The 17388-nt window shown below is 45.7% G+C and overlaps 1 protein-coding gene across 7 annotated transcripts in view; it reads right to left on the reverse strand.

The window, feature by feature from the left end:
- Nucleotides 1-17388, reverse strand: part of chchd6a (coiled-coil-helix-coiled-coil-helix domain containing 6a) — a 45608-nt gene that overhangs the window by 18953 nt on the left and 9267 nt on the right. For 4 of the 7 annotated variants that reach the window (XR_014119026.1, XM_027008489.3, XM_081704106.1 and 1 more), the window contains exons 5-7: nt 16728-16751; nt 13343-13426; nt 5695-5765 (exon numbers count right to left, since the gene is read on the reverse strand). Coding sequence is in view for 6 of the 7 variants with exons in the window: in XM_027008489.3 (XP_026864290.2) it covers nt 5695-5765; nt 13343-13426; nt 16728-16751 (179 nt within the window). In the remaining variant the exon portion in view is untranslated. Of the gene's footprint in view, nt 1-1587; nt 1640-5694; nt 5766-13342; nt 13427-16727; nt 16752-17388 lie in introns of all 7 variants that reach the window. The other 3 variants (XM_081704107.1, XM_081704108.1, XM_081704105.1) reach the window with 2 other exon arrangements.

Below are 17388 nucleotides of genomic sequence, written 5' to 3' on the forward strand. Positions count from 1 at the left end.
AGTCGTAAAAGATCCCTCAAACAGACCAAGCGCAACACCCTGCGCTTTCAGAAGAGCCCGAGAGAAGTCTGAACACAGGTCTCGCCCTGGACTACCGGAGTCCTCCGCCTCCCCGCCGCTTCAGCGCAACGCCTCCTTTCAGAAGATCGCTCGACACGAGGATTAATTGAAAGCCGAATTAAAAGGTCCGGTTTGACTTTGATTCCGCTTGTTAGTCATCCTCGCATATTCAATTAAAACACGCCGGCAAGCTGCGGCGAGACGCCAGCCGCCCGCCCAAGATCGCGCTCGCCCGTGCTCCGGCTCTTATCGGGGCGAGGGGGTGAAATAAACTTCCCATCAATACCGCATCAGCGTGTGTTAGAGAGGCCGTGCATATCAGATCCCGGTGTTTTTATCAGCGTCAGAAGCCGGTTTTCGTTTTAATTACCCTCCGGGGGGAGAGGTGCGGGGCGAGAGAGCACTGTAGCCACGTTCGCCGCCGCACCAGATAAGGAACTGTGTTTTAATTTAAAATAAACTGCCTTCATCAGGAAAGGGGTAGGCTCCTGATAGCATGTGGGCTTTATTAAAGGGGCCTGAAGCAGAAAATTGGCTTGCCCGAGCCCAAAGCTGAACCGAATTAAACCAAACTGAAGGTGAGGTCTTTAATAAAAATATTAGCTGAGCTGAATGCAGCCACTTTGAAGGAAATGGGCCTCGCTTGTTAAAGAAACACTCATTCCCGCGTTTTACATCTGTAAATAAATAACAGTGCTTAAAGATTAAAAATGTTAATTATGGAAATTTTCCTATTACATGTAATCTCCTTAACGGAGCACAGAGGCGCAGAACAAAGCTCAACTTCAGAGTCAGTGGAGATTGAAAAAGCGGAGAGAGAAATAAAAAATATGGAAATGAAATGCACAGAAATAAAGCGGCTACAAAAGACTGAATTAACTTAAAAACATGGAGTGTATATGTTGGCATGCGCGCCAAACTTCAAGCAACAAGCTCATTATTCATTACTAGAAAAGTAGCAGTGGCCGCTAAGTTATGGACACTGATGTGGAGACCCCTTTTAATTAACTAATTATTGCCAAACGAATTTCCTTCTGAACAGAGAAAAGCAAGACCACAGAATTACGAAACTCAGATCAGATGGGCACTTACAACATATGTCGTTATGTAAGACGCTTACGACGCTTATGAAACAACTAAAGAACAAACCAGAGAAAAGAGGGGGGCAAAAAAAAAAAAAAAAAAAAAAAAAAAACAGAAAATCAAACTGATTGAAAGTGCAAGCCATGAAGCCTTATCAGCTCCGAGTTCAACTTGACATGTTTTCCCCGACTCGAGGGTCTAAAATTAACTAGATTAGAGGCGGCGTTGCCTTGACCTCGCTGGAGCTCGGCTGCCAGAGGAGAAGCTCGCCTTATCTCCCAGACTCTCCTCCGAGGGCCCTGCTTGCGCGCTGACAGCTTTTCAATTGACTGAGCACGGGGCCTCCTCTTCTCTCCACCTCCACAGCCCTCTTCCTCTCCGCCTCCATCCTTCGCTCCCTGCCTCCCTCCCAAACCCCCTCCCTCACCCCCTGTGCAATCTCACCTGCAGGGGATGGTGGTCCGGCCGTGATAGGCCCCACTTAAGGTTGACAGGGCTGAGGGGAGAAAGAGAGGGAAAGGTGAGGGTGAGAGTAAGTGAGGAAGGGAAATGAGAGGGAGAGAGAGAAAGAAAGAGAGAGAGAGAGAGAGAGAAGGAAAGGGCCTGACATAAGCTGATTATTATTGGGCCGGGACTTGTTCGACCAGGGGGGTGAGAGTAATCACCGTGCACCTCACTTCTCTGTTGCCCTCTCAAGCCTGCTGCCCCCAGGGGAGGAGTTTCTCACCACACACACAGCCCAGTCTCTGCAAAGAGCTTGTCCGCTCCGGCATGGCAAGGGTGGGACAGGAGATTGCCCGGCTCCCCGTCAACTCTGGACAAACCCTGCAAAACTGTGCTAGCGTGTATAACTTTCACATTAGCCACTCCCTTACTTTGAAACTCTGCGTACACAGTGCCAATTTAAAACGCTCCAGGGCGCTCCTTAAATTGCGCAAGTTGATATGCTGTCCCATTACAATAAGAGAAGCTTTATTAAAAGCTAGCTGATGGATAAACTGCTGATAGAGGTGTCCACCATACGCTCTACCCATACTCTACGTGTCCCTTACGTTTCCCACAAACATTACTGAAGGCTGTAAATTTGTCCTCGCCCACAGAAAGTTGGCATAAGGTAACTACCCAAAACTAACCTTTGCAGATTACAACCCCGCACGCCAACTCCTTCTGAACTGAAAGTTTATGGGGGGCCAGGCTCCTGACCTGTGGGCAAGTTGTCCAACTTTTCCACCCACCCATTGAGCCCGGAGAGCTCCTAATGAGGACCTCGCTTTTGAGCAACCGTGAGGAGCACCCATAGGGGAACAACAGAAAAGCCAGACCATGGCAAACTAATTGGCTTCAGCTGAGGGGAGAACTTTTCTTTATAGGAAGCACGACCACGCTGAGAAGATCGGTCCCTTACTGGCGCACGCTAACCCCCCTCCGCCCCATCCTGTGTGTTTCTCTCTCTCTTTCTGATTTAGCTGTTGTTAAATATAAGTGAGAAAAAAAAGTTTTTTAAATAAATAAAGAAATCACTGAAAAAACTACTTTTCTTTTTGAAGATATAACGGCATTCGCAGAACACGCGTGCCCATGCAGAGCGGGGTACCGTCATCCTAATTAATAGAGGACTTTCCGCATTTTTATCCTGAAACGTCAGAACCCCTGTGGCAGACCTGGCAGTAAACAGCTGGCGGGTGATCTTCCGCCAACCTCGGCAACAACGCGCACAATACGTGCGCCTGCACCAGCCAGCATCCCCGCCTCGCCCGGGGTCCGGCCTGGGGCTCGGCCTGGGCACGCCGGACCCCAGCGAGGAAGGAAGGGTGGAGGGGTTGGTGGGGGTTAAGGGTGGGGGTTGCACGGACCAAGCCCGAGCCGCTAGAGTTGGGCCCGGCCGGAGGGAGATTAACCACCCGGCCTTGTCTTGCTCCGCGAGTTTGGTGGAGGAGGGGCTGGGGTGGTTGTGGGGGGGTTTCTCAAGGCTGCCTAAATCCTCAGGGATTAAATCGGGGGATTAAAACATCAGCAGTGAGCAGGTATAAGAGCAACACTGCCAGCTAAGGCTCCGAGTGCAGCGCAGCATAAACACAATTACCAACAAGTGGACTGGCTGGCTGGGAGATATTTTACCTCAGCCAGTGGGGAAAGTTCGAGCCTGCAAGACTTGTCACAAAGTCACTGAGTTAAACTGAAGGTTTAATCATCTTCTGTTGTTTTACGGCCCGTTTTAGCGGTCTGAATAAAAGGCTCAGCGCTAGCTAACAGCATAGCCAACACGAGACAAGATGAACGCCGTCGTGATTCTCCACGCTCGTGACGCAGGGAGTGGACAACATAAGATGGTTGGTTAGTGGGTTTGATTTTCATGGTTAGTGGGTGTTAATGGTACAGAGAGGTGTGCTAAACAAACATTATGTTCATGGAAAATGTCATTTTATTTTTATTATCCTGAGTGGGTTAGTGCCACATGGTGGCATTTTATCAGTTTTTACATCAGAAGTATTTTTTAAAGTAACTTTTAAAGTAACAATTCACTCCTCAAACATTTCTTCTAGAATTGTTGTTCACCACATTTGTTTCTCAAACTGTAGAAATTGCATTTATTATCCAATTTTTTTCCCAGACTTTCTTTGGAGGTGTCTACGTAGCAAACACCAACAATTCAAATACTGAATCTTTAGGTGGTTCTTAGGCTTAGAAGGTCTGAGGTAACTTCAATAGTTATTAGGCCCACATTTACAACACAAAAGCATACCATAAGCCAGCTCAGTTAAGATGAGATACCAAAGCTCCCACACTGGCACCTCCTACACTGACAATTCCAAAATATGAAACCAGAGGAAAGAACCAACCCACGGTGAACAGACAGATAGGTACACATGTAAGTCATATTGGCTTTGCGAGCTAAGACTGCATGGCTGTTGCTTTCTTCGTGTGTGTGTGTGTGTGTGTGTCTGGTTCTTCAGCCCCGAGAGAAGGGCACTGGAGATTAGCAGTCCAAATCCCAGAACAGCATGAATGAACACATCACTCCCTTTCCACGGTGTATCCTGAGATGAGCTGGGAGCTGGGTTAGGACTCGAGAACATCCACAACCGCTCAAACACCTTCAGGTGTTGGCGAATTCTAAACGTTTCAATGTTTCTTTGTTTATAGCTCTATAATATCGGCTCGGTGTGTAATAAAAGTGTCAAAGTACTGGGGTTCAGAAATACAGCAAGGTTGGATGCGATACACTGTATTAACGTTCTGCTTCGTGAGCCACGTTCACTGCTAGTTTAAACAAGAGACGTGGAAATGGCGTAAAGCTGCAGAAGTATTTTTTGTAAACTATTACTAATAAAGCACCTGTCGCATTACAGACATAAACGATGTAGCAAAACAAGACAATATAAGAAATGAACATACGCATCCATCATAGCAGTCAATATTCACCCCTCTGTAAACTTCTAAAAGAACTACATGAGCACTCTGAGGATTGAGGGAAGAAGAGGGGAGGGGGGGAGAGATGGAGAGAGATAAAAGCCCATGGGGTGTGGTGTAGTTAAATGGGGAGCAGCAAGAGAGCAACAAACAATCGGCGTTAATTACAGCAGGCTTCAGATATCACTCCAGCCCAGAGAAAACCAACCCACGTGTCCCTCGCCGCAGAAAATGAACGGCTCTCCGTGAATTTCAACAGCAATTTAATCTCCAGCGGTTCACGGAGCAGCTTCAGACCCAGGCAGGAAGGGAGGAGAGTCCCCACTACAGGACCACAGAGTCTCCCGGAGGGGTCGGGTTAAGGGTTCAACATCAGAGAAGAAGCCGCATTCTGATGCCCTTGTGTCGCCATCCCTGTAGAAACGGGAATCGCGCCGCCTTCCTCCCTTGTTTTGACACACTCTCCCATTTATTTCCCATTTCCATTTAACGCATTTCGAGAAGGCACGTTGGCAGGCCATCTCCATAGAAACCAGAGTTGGTATGGAAACAATAACAAGAGCTTTCATACCTTTGGCCTTAACTTCAATTACAGCGTAGGTCTGTCTCAAAGACTAAAAAGATAATCTTAGCTTTGCACACATGTTTGTGTGATGACTATAATTACCAAAAACACCAACTCAACCACATTAAATGTACAGGACATGTTTTCTCTGTTACGTGATTAGTGACAAGATAATGGGAAAAAAACCTCATGTTCAATTACTGGCTTATTACAAAAAAGCTTCAATTGTTAACGGCAAAGTCAGCCCTCATTCCAAGCAGTTAAAATATTTGATACTTCACAGAAAACTCTATTTCTTTTCCCTCTTGGGTTGACCCTTTACATAAATGTAAAAAAAAAATGTAATGTTTGGCAGGAGAGTGTCATTCTGTTGTAATTGCACTCACAGTAACACATTTCTTTGATTAATCAAATATAAGGTTTTTTTAATATGTGGTTTTACCCATGACTAAGCAACGGAAATATGTTTTCAGCAAATCCTAGTGTGCAATTTGTCTTCATAAGTGGGCCATAACATGCTAGAAAGAATCAAACAAAACTGCAAAACCTTAGATGAAGTTAATGCCTGTACTTACTTTATGTTAGCCTCAACCCTGTCAGCTGCAGCGTGGAACTGTTCCTTACAAGTTTTGAAGTGATTAAGGTTCTGAAAAAAAGAAAACACAACACACACACACACACACACACACACACACACCAGAGATTAACTAAAATTAACTAATTAGCTAAGAGTGCAAAAAGCAAATGCAGATTTTCTAGATCTCCAGTGTCCACCCCAAAGTGCACCTGGCCCGGGCGGTGGCATCACGGATCTGAGCCCAGGGGGACGGACGCGGCCTCTTTGCTCCCTGCGATAGCCCTCTATCGTTCCATCATCTCAGTGACTGAAAGACTGCTCAAGTCGGTGAGGACTTAGTGAGCCCCAAGTAGCCCAACAGCCATTTCTGAGAGATGGGATAAATGGTAAACGCAAAGTATACAAAACACAGGGCACATCAACACTATACAGAACCCTCTTCTGTTCAAACCAGGGGTTTGGGGAGGTGGGGGAGGGTGTTTTTATACCCCACGGTCTAATCCCTGCCACGACAGATTTGTTTCCATCTTGCCCTCAGACAGGAGGCTAGAATCGCCACTTCCATTCAGGCTAAACTGATACCTCTGAAAGGACTCGAAATGAAGGACAACACAGCAGCTATCTCTCGGTTGTCCTTCCTGCGTCGTGCTACAGAAGGGGCTCTGACCGTGAGGCTCTGTTCTCCGGAGACCATTAAGAACACCGCTCTTTAAATGTTAATGGTTTTAATGACGCGTCGACAGTGGTGTAATATCTGGGAAACTGCTGGGGTGGCTATTTCCAGGGTGAGACGCCAAGAAGCAAGGGGCACGCGAAACCTGCGGGTTCCTACGCGAGACACCCGCTGTGATCACCCCCGGAGTTGTGAATTCACTTTGCATCAGCTCCACTCGGCATGCGGCTATAGACCACAGAGCGTTGCATGCTCCCAAAACCGGGTTCGGGTTTTGAGTGCCAGGAACAAGGTACGAACTGGACCAGGCCTAACTCCTGAAACTGTATGAGCCCAAAACGAGCTCAGATTTCAGCACAAAAGATTTAAAAAGCAAATTCTTCAACTGTGTTGAACGCATGCACGCATGCCCTTATTTACCATATTCATATGACGTGCCCCAGTGCGCTTTTATACAAATGTCACTTACATTTGATGTCTCAAATTGTGTGTTTGCTCCATTCCACTAAAGGCAAGAACTCACCAAAGCTGTAGTCACCAAAAGACACACATGGCTGTAACGCAAGTGATGTCGTCCAGGTGACAGTAGAGATAGTAGAGTGCCTAAAAAAAGGGCAAAAAACCCAGAGCGTAGCACTACAGCTATGCCAGGGATGTTATCAACATCTGATTATTTCCTGAATTTACTGTCTTCATGTAGGTTGCCAGAAACTGATTTAGGATCTGACTGGATGTTATGAACTGCTGTTTAGATTTCAAAGAAACACCCCAGCACGCATCAGAAAACAATATGTATGGAGGAAAACAAAACATGGTTGTAAAAAAAATATAAATAAATAAATAAATAAATAAAAATTAAAAAAATAATTAAAAAAAATTTTTAAAATCCACATTATGTAAAGCAAAACAGCGACAAAACGTAGATAAGACCACGCTGCCCTAAATCTGGCTGGGAATCTTCTTATCCCTTCAGGAGTGTATTCCCTAGAGGAATACAGTTTTAACATCCAGATCTGATGCAAAGCGCATGCTAACGGCAGACAGCTTATGGTCTTCAGACCTCCTACGAGTTTAACCAAAAATCTTTGGCATTAGGAACCATCTGGATGTATAGACAGTCATGTAAGGAACCATCTGGATGTATAGACAGTCAGGTAAGGAACCATCTGGATGTATAGACAGTCAGGTAAGGAACTGAGATTTTTCCCCCATTTAATAAGAGGTTAGCAAGGTCATACTGCATGGCATCCTTTATTTTCCGAGTTATTTTTTAAAACAATTAGACCCAATCTTCATCAGGATTGCTATTCAATCTGTGGACAGTGAGAAAGCGTGGCTGAACCCAGCACGAACAAGAGGCTCTAAATACGAGGCCGTATGGGATGAACTAGGGTTAGCCAAACGGAAACCTCGCGCACACTCCTGAAAGCTTCAGCTCCCACCAGCCGGCTCCTGGTGCGTCGCAGCATTAACGGATCTGCCAGCTACAATCATCCAGCTGGCACCTGCATCGCCTTGCCCCTCTCTGCCTGGCGAGGTTCTCCGCTCCGCTCCCTCGCCCCCTCTTCCCGAGATACAGCTACTGCAAACAATCAGTGGCTCCGTCTGCACTGGGCTCTGCCACCTCAGATGGAGGGGGACTCAAAGGGCCGGGGTGTGGTGAGCCACAAGTGGTGACTAAAACGAACCTCAAGTCCATTCTTGATTTCAACAAGAAAACAAGTGTTTACCATTTAGAGTCCATTTGGAATCTCCTCCCCACAAAGACACGCATGTAGCAACTGCACTGCAATACGCATTATGATGTTTATTTGGGGCCAAAAGTATTCAAATGAAGACAAAACAAAAATTTTAAGGAATAAAATACTCAGATGCTTCTCCTTCTGACACCGTTTCAACAGTCACTGCTTCCCTTTTTTCTCTTTTTATAAATTAATTGTTTATTTTCCCAAATTTTGACTGTTTTCTTTTGCTTCTGGAATGCCTGCTTTGCTTCTGAGTTTTCTTGAGTGAAAAGAGTCTACCTGTCACAGCCACTCTCTGAACTCAACACAACCGAAAGATAGCAGGCTTCAGTACAAGCATAAGCACAGTAAAAAGCATGTCAAGTAATTTGATTGGCCAGTTCACTGCTAACTGGTTAACCTAGTTGAGTTAGTTAGAAGATAAATGCTAGCATAACTACATTTCACAGCATTTAATATATAACATTTAACAACATAGCTAGCTAGGATGGGAGCATAGCCTCGTCAGCAATGCTAAGCTAATTAACCTACATCAGGAGACGCTGTTGGGCTGTTTTGACGAGGCCAGCACCAGAGAATCTCAGCGCCATGCTACCAGTAGTTTAGCAACATGCTGGAGCCTCAAACTTCCCACACATAACCACAATATCTGTAATCCCCACCCCAAAAAGTCAGAAATGTCAATAATGTCAGTGTTTGATAAATTTAAATCCAAATCAGACATCAAATGGTGTAGGTAAAAAAAAAAACCTGAAATCGTCTGACAATGGTTTAACAATTCTTCATAGCAAGAGAGAAAAACAATGAGGTCTGGAATTTAACTCTGAACTGTCCATTTAAGGCAATTTGTTTTCCCAAATGTTTCTACATTTCAAGGAAAATCAGATATTCCAACATGACTGCATGACTGATATGATTAAATGTGATTGATATGCGATTAAATTTTTAAATGTTACATGATAAATAAATGTATTTTTAGTGAAAAGTGAAGACTTTTGGTACACATCAGCCACCCCGGGCAAGTAAAAAGCTGATCTACAGTGGGGGGGGAAATGTTACATGGGCACTGGACACAGACCTTGTGTTCAGAAGCGAGTAGCCACGATTTTAAATTATATTTGATTGATTTAAAGCTTGATCATAATATTATAACGGTGGACCCCATGATTTTCCCACATCCTTCTGGAGACCAAAGGTGAGATTAAATATGTTATAAGTAAGTACAGAACAGTGGGTCACTGTTATCTGGATCGCCCACAGTGGGCCACAAGAAAGGAGCCCTGCTTTAGGTAATGTCTGCTAAATTACGCCCAGGAACTCCGAGGCCAAGTCGAATCAAGCGTGAAGTGTGAACATGAAACAGTGGTAATGACAGAGTTATTCGCTCATGTAGTGTGAGCAGTCTCTTTGACGCGTCCGAGATTACTTCCGCGGTGGAAATTCAGCTAGCCGGCACTCTGCGCTAACCCAGCTCCCATGCTAACTGGCACTGTCCTTGTAGATACAGAATCAGCGAGGTATTACAACCCCGTAGGCCCCGACACCAGCACGCATCCGGCCTGCTACAAAAATTAATTATCTCGCTTAGAAAAAAAAAAGAAGCAAAAAAAAAAAAAAGTGTTAAAAAATTAAAATGCGATTCATTTCTCCCTAAAGCTTTGAAGTAAATGAATATGCGATTTGCTGGAGTAGAGGCTCGCGAGCCGGAGGCCAGCGCGGGCGAAGGATCTTGCTGCTCCTAACTTCTCCATCCAGGTGAGGCCTGCATGAGCTGGTTAGGAGCTTTCCGGAATGAGGGCCCCTGCCGACATCGCGTCAGCTTTGCTCTCAGGGTTTCACAAGGATTATTATCTCGTCCCAGTGCTTCAGGTGCTTCAAAGCGTTTTGCAACTGGTGACAGGGGAGAGAGCAGGAAGAGGGCTAAAGTGTGGGAGGGGGAGGGGAGGGGGGTATCTTGACTTGAGCTCATGCTAGGAGCACGGCGGGGCCACGCGGAGGTGAGAGGGGGAGCCAGCGGAAAGCTTTAGAGGGATTTAGAGGGAACGTGCCAGGGCTCATTCAGATCGGGGACATTGGGATGCGGCTGTTTACAAGCCGGGGCTTTTCACCGCACTAACGTGCGTTCTTGGGGAGAGTTTAACGAAGCGAGCAGATTATGCACACCACTCTCGGAAAAAGGAGGGGGGGGGATCGAAACAAAACAAAACAAAACAAAACGCCACGGCTGGCGCGATAAAAGCGGTCCGGTAGTGCAGCGGCGAGACAGCTGCACTACCTGCACACCTGAGATAGAGGGCTTCCGCAGCAGTGGAGGCCGATGCTAACGCAGTCGCCGCGGCTGAGACGCTGCTCCTCCGGGAGGTCTGTCATGACTATCCACCCGCCCGCCCCCCCCGCCTTCTCCCCGCGAAGTGACAGCAGTCTGAACAGACAAGCCAAACCGACGAATTATCCGACCGCCACGGTCCGACTGTCGCGCCGCAAGCAAAGCCCGAGCGCAAACAACCCCGCGCGCCTTCCACTGCCGGGCTCTGATCTCTTTGGCAAATGGCAATTTCTTGTAATGAGGTAAATATAAATAGCGAAGCATCTGACACACTGGGGTTGAGCCCGCTTGCTAGGAGAACGCGGAGAGCGAGTCCGCGCGGGGGGGGGGGTCGGTCTTTCAAAGTGGAATGTTTATTTATGACGCAGTAATTAGCGCTGGGTCGCTGTTAATCCGCACAGCCTGCGCCTGCCCCGAGCCAGCAGGGGAGAGCGACACCGCGCAAGATCTCCCCCTCATGCCTCTCACTAATCTCTGGGGTAGAAACTGAACTTAACCATTTCGATCTCGTGAATGGAAAACAAGGAATTAACCAGGAATTAATATCAATGGAGCTGACTGTGAATCTAAGATGATTAATTAACCTGCTATTACCAGTGTTTGCATTTTAAATTGAAGCGCTATAAAGGGGGTGTGGGGGCAATAAATATTTCTTCCTATCCAGGGCTCTCTGTGCAGCTCTGATGCAACACATGGATGTGAAAGGTTTTCTGCTAGAAACAAAATGGAAAATTGTGCCTTGGGAGTGTTATGAACCAATCTCAGACACAAATGAAAAGTGCAGGAAGTCTCTAGAACGGTAAACTGGAAATTTGCTGCATGAGGTCATTGTTAACCACGCGACTTGAAATAAGTGCAACCCCCCCACCCCCACCGCCCCTGAAAGGTACGAGCATCAAATCTACGAACCCGGCACAGCGACTGTGAAGACCACTCTGCTGTTAATATTCCCCTCTGCTGGCCCCTGTTTGTGTGTCATTACGGACTACGCTACCAAACACACACCAGAATCAGCACGCCCAAAATGAATAAACAACAAAGCAATTCCTAGACGCCGGCGACCGAGCAGCTCAGATGAAACCTGGGAAAGCGGAAAACCAAAGAGGTACTCCTTATCCAGCCGAGGCTGTGGACGTGGCTTCAGGAATTCTTGTTTTAGAAGGGAAAGGAGGGTTGACACGAAGAGCTGTTTGGTGTCTCAATTAATGCGAAATATTTATTGTCAGAGGATGACGGGGAATATGCACCATCGAAACCAATGGTTGACAGTCAGCAGCAGACAGACTGGTTAGTAACGGTATGGCTAACGGTACAGTCACATATCCATCGCTTCCTGGCCTTGGAAACATTTAATATAATCAAGGATCTTCATTTTACACTTTGAATGGCTGATTCAAAAGATCTGGTCAATTTGGCCTTATTTCTGCCTTATTGGTCAGAGGTACAAAGGTCTTCCATAATCAGGTTAGAGACAATCGACAAATAGGTTCTCCGTGGCCTTTTCATATTTCTTAATCAGTGTTTTCACAAATGCTTCTGAGAAGCGAGGAACTTGAGCAGAATAATAAAAAGAAAGCCCAATTACCCTCTTCCTTTAGGTACGGCCACGGTAGCACGACAGCCTCGCGTACACTACAGCACGCCAGGAGGGAGGACTAAAAAGCAAATCTCGCCATTTGCCTGCTGCATGCGGACGATAAGACCTCAGAGAGAGTGAGAGAGGGGGAAAAAAAGAGAGAGAGGGAGAGAGCACAACTCAAAATCGCACATCTTGGAGAATGACGCCGCCTCCATTGGCCAATAGCTGAATGGCTCCGAGGCTTTGCCTAAAGCACGTTCTGCACCACTGCACCTCGCCGTGCAGAGCAAGCCATTTCCTTTTAATGTAACTTTATTCAGTTTTTTTTTTTTTCCCACTCCCGATGTCAATCACGGCATGGGCCCAGAGGGGAGCGGGACATGGCCCTGCAACCCAAACTCCTCACACTGCCATCTCAGGGACACGATAACCATAACCCTTTTTTTCTCCCCAGTCATTAGCAGAGAACAGATGGTTGAAGGTAGGACACAGAACACGGCGTTGGCGCCCGTCCCACCGGCGCGTCACGCGATGCTTACGAGTTAAGATATGTAAACAGTTTCAACCTGATCTCCGTGACGGGTGCACTTACAGGAGGGATGACTGTTTCATGTGCCAAAATGTATTATTGTCATGTGCATCTGGATAATAACACGAACACTTCAGAGTTCTTTATCTATAAGGAAGATTTGATTTAACTCCCCCTTATCAGTGATTTTACTCTTCATACTGACCTTCGGTGCAAATAAAAAGTCTTCAGTACAATAAGGTTTCAGGAACTATTACTTACTATAAATCAAGCTCAACGAGTGAATGAGTCCTCAAACAGGAAGCCTCTTTTTTTTTTTTTTTTATCTCTGTGTGCACGCATGGGGCTTGGACCTCACTATCATCAGTTTTATTTGTCTAAAATGCCAGGGACTGGCGGTTTAAATTATATGGGACGAAAGGTCTTAAAAAGTCAGAATACCTCAGAGCTTTCTCCACCTGCACAGCAGTTAAAGGTAAAAAAATAAATAAAAAATAGCTGAGGTGCAGAAGAGTGGCATTCGGGAATTTATGCAGCGAAGCAGGAGTCACGAGCACCAAACTGGGGGCTCGACCTGTAAGCCATCGTAGCATTTATCCCCTGAAGTGTCACCAAAACATCATTTGAAAACCGTCTTCCTCCCTGAGATATCAAGCGGGACATGAACCGCACATGCCACATACGAGCTCCGTAAATGTTTTCCAGTGTCAGTGTGCAGGCAGTCTGTTTGGTAACCTGCAGGAGTGTGTGTGTGTGTGTGTGTGTGAGAGAGAGAAGGTGGGTTGATCACTAACCCTCTTCTCTAGCTGGTCTATTTGCTCCCTGTAGAAAGCTTCCAGCGCTTTGAGTTCAGTCTCCTTCGTTTCCAGCTGTTTAGCCTGTGGAACAAAACAAAAGCATATGGCTTAGTCAAAATAATAATAGTCAAAATCAAATGCGTCCAGTGACAATTACATTAAAAGTTGAGAATTCTGGCATTTGATGATTTGGTGGACGGGGATAGAGGGGGTGGCAATGGGTGACAGAGAAGCATGCTTAAAAACACACTGGCAATTAAAATCCCAGAATCATTATAGCTACAGTCGATATAAAAAGTCTACCCATCCCTGTTAAAATGGCATTTTTTTAAGAAAAAATGAAACCAAGATAAAAGCAAAAGGCAAGTTTTGATCAGTTTATCTCAAGGTACAGAACACAACAGATAGAAGGAACAAAAACTCCCCAAAATGAACCAAAGGACTACAGCTTCAGGGTGGGCTAAGGCCAAAACAACAAACAAAACAATTTACTGCCCCAGTTCCCTCTTCTTCCTTAACTCAAAAAAAAACAACCCAGCTCTTCTGACTCCCAAACAGGAAAAACAGGACAAAACCTGACAAAGGAAATGCCACCAACTTCAATGACAACACTAGTGATAACACACTGTTTGCAGAGTAACAACGCGTGCTGGCCCTAAAGGCAGGGAAACGCAGCCACCACGCACGCTGCAACAGCTCTGACTACGCAGTGAAGAAGCTAACGAGGACTGGGCCATGACTACCCAACTGGCAAACAACGATATTAGCGGTACCCTTTTACATAGCTTTCTTTTACTTTTTTTGCAACAGCAATTCAATTAGTTGTATTAACTGAGAAAAAAACAGTGTGAGTTTTTTTTTTTAAATCACTTTTGACTGCTTCATTTTAGACAGAGAACAGTCACTACAGTGTTTTTTCTGTTTATTAAGCAATATTTTTAAAATTAAAAAATACGCTGAAGCAGAAAAAAAATCTAAACCAAAAAACAATTTATGTCCCCTGCCAAAAATAGTTTTCAGCAATAGATATACATTCTACTAAATAAAAACAATGACATAAAGCACTAATACAAACTACGTCAGCCATCGTTGATGTACGATGCATCGTCTATCAGCCCGACCCTAAAACAAACAGTACCAACTCATGGCTCTCATCCAAGAACCGATAAAAGCTCGACCTGCAAGGCAGCAAATCTAACAGTATGAGTCTAGTCAGAGAACCTACACCAGCTCCTAGTACAAACTCAAGGCTCCGGTTAGAGAACCTACAAAGGATTAGTTCGGGGGAGTTTTCTTCATGAGTAAGTGGAGATGCCCAGCAATATGAAAATGACACCGTGCCCAGTGATACAAACGCCTTATTTGGAGCTTGCCATTATCCCCAGAACTCTGATTAAAGCACCAACTCCAGCTCAAGATACAGCCCCAAAGCAGGATGGTGGCACCAGGCTTCACTATGGAGATGGTGCTGCTACCACGCTTCACTGTGGAGATGGTGCTGCATTTTACTTTTGGGACTGGATGTGTATTTGATCAAGCTTCTGTCTTGCCACCCTAAACCGCACCCTACGACATACAAAGCATTCAGGAGTACTTGCCAGAAGTTACTGCAATTCCTCTAATGCTTCTGTAGGCTTCTCGGCAGCTTCTCTAGCCAGTATCCCTTGGTCTTCTCATCAGTTTTAGATGGGCATCATATTCTTAGTAATGTCACTAATGGGCCATACATCTCCACTTGGTGATTATTGTCTTTACAGTTTTCCATGGTACAGCCAATGTCTTGGACATATTTTGTAACTCTCTCCTGACTTTATCTTTAACAAGATCCAGTACCTTATTTGTATGCTTTCTGAAGCCCAATAGCTTTTCCAGTTGGATGTTACCAAGATGTTACCAAGGAAAATCACATATGAACAACTGAACTTTGGTTAACTACAAATTATCACTTTAATTGATGGCAGGTATATATAAATTAGTATTTAACATGAGTTGGAATGTGAATTATAATTAATATAATTCACAAATATACTTATTAAGCTTATGCAAGCCAGATTTTATAACTTTTTTGTTTTTCTCTAAAATATTTAATTGGTCTTTACTAGATTTTAATATGCTGCCACTTCACAATAAAAGTGAAGAAGGTTCTGAAATGGTTTAACTTGGTTTCATTTTTACATCACAAAAACCTTTCACTCTAACGGGTGTGTACGCGTCTCATGTCCTCATGGCCATCGTGGGGCAAAACACACTTAATTCAGTTGCATTGTCCTAATTTTTTCAGGTCTAGGAAAAAAAAAAAAAACAGGGAGGATCTGTAATGTGGACGTGTTCCAAAACAAGTGCATGGTGTGAAACCACAGAAGACGCAAAAAGGTCATGATCTGGAGGTCCGGAATGATGACTTAGAGAGATGAATCAAATGATGACCGATGACTGAACACAACACTCAGACTCGACCCCCACAACGTTATTAAACGTAAACATACCATGTGACTGACAACCATATGAAAAACGCAGTATGGATTCCCCCACCTGTGCCCGTATGCATTAATGGCAGTGATTTTCCCATACCGTGTCTGCCTACACTCACACTGATTCATCGTGAACTACGAGGAGCATTCCTCAAGCTACTGCAATGGCACCAAGGAAGTGCAACATATACTTATACCCAACAATCCATATTTATACAGAGCTGTACAGATGTGCACAATAGCAATAATTTCTATAATCAAGCACAAAAGCTGCCGCTCGCACGTAAATGCAAATGAGCTGAATAACTCAGCAACCAGCGAAAAAAGAAAAGGCGACACATGAAGCCCACCAGTCGGCAATGGGACGGAGAAATCCGCCCTCTCACAGACCCCCATGCCTGGCCACATCCTGGCAATCCCCTGCTTACTTTGCATATCTCTACATTGAGGTCAGCACGAACACACACACACACACACACACACACACACACACACACACACACACACACACACACACACACACACACACACACACACACACACACACACACACACAGAGAGAGAGCATGCACCCTGTGGTACTGACCAAAAGAATGGAGCACACAGACCAGCAGGCACACAACGCAACGTGGCAAAGCGCTGCCCGGAATTACGGGCCAGCATAATCAGCCTTTTCCCCTCCACCGCCCGTCTGCAGCGTGCCACAAATCTCCTCCATCAGCATGCACATCATATGCAATTTTCTAGCTGGGTGGCTGCAGAACTGTCACGCCGTTCGCACGCTTGCTATCGGGACTTAGCGCACGGCGAGAGAGTGAGGGAGAGAAAAAAGAGAAAACACCATGTTCCAAAGAGATCGCAATGAGAGAGAGCGAGAGAGAGCGAGCGCGAGAGAAAGAGGCCATGCTTACCCATGCATCCAGTTCCGGGGAAGGCTGCAGGAAGCAGAGTGAGAGAGAATAAGATGCACAACAAGCAAACAGAGCACAACTCTAAACGAGGCAGCGATTAAAGGAAAATGGTGTTTTGGTAAGAAACAAAACACCACTTTATTTCATTCACGGCGTGGACGCAGGGATTTCTGTTCTTGCGGCGAAAAACGGGGCATCGAGGATGCGAATCCCACAGCACGGGATCGTTTCTGGTACTCGAGTTATATTTTCAGAGCGGCTCACACGTTTAATTAATTAATCCGCAGACGGAAGGTAATCAGGTCCGGCTGGGAGCTCCCTATGGCCAAGACGAGCGTCTGAGGCACGGCATGGAGCAAAGGAGGAGGCCGGCCTAGGAATACAGAAGCTGGTTCTTAAAGGGTACACTGGCGGGTAGATAACGCTGGCCTTTCCCGTGTTAATGTCATACTGGGAAACACTTCTTTTAATTGCGTGCGCCACTTCGAAAGTCAGAATCGCGGCTAAAGCAAAACTGCAGCGTTTCGGGGGCTGCACGCTGTGCAGAGGCAGTATAGTGTAGAGGGCAATACCTAACCCAGCAGTCGGGTAAGGGGCATTTCAAACGTGAGAGAGCTTTTACGAAAGAGCATTACAGAACCAAAGTCCACGTGAGGTTACC

The sequence above is a fragment of the Electrophorus electricus genome, chromosome 21 (genome assembly GCF_041902795.1).
Source record: "Electrophorus electricus isolate QZ-2024a chromosome 21, ASM4190279v1, whole genome shotgun sequence".
Lineage (NCBI taxonomy): Eukaryota > Metazoa > Chordata > Actinopteri > Gymnotiformes > Gymnotidae > Electrophorus > Electrophorus electricus.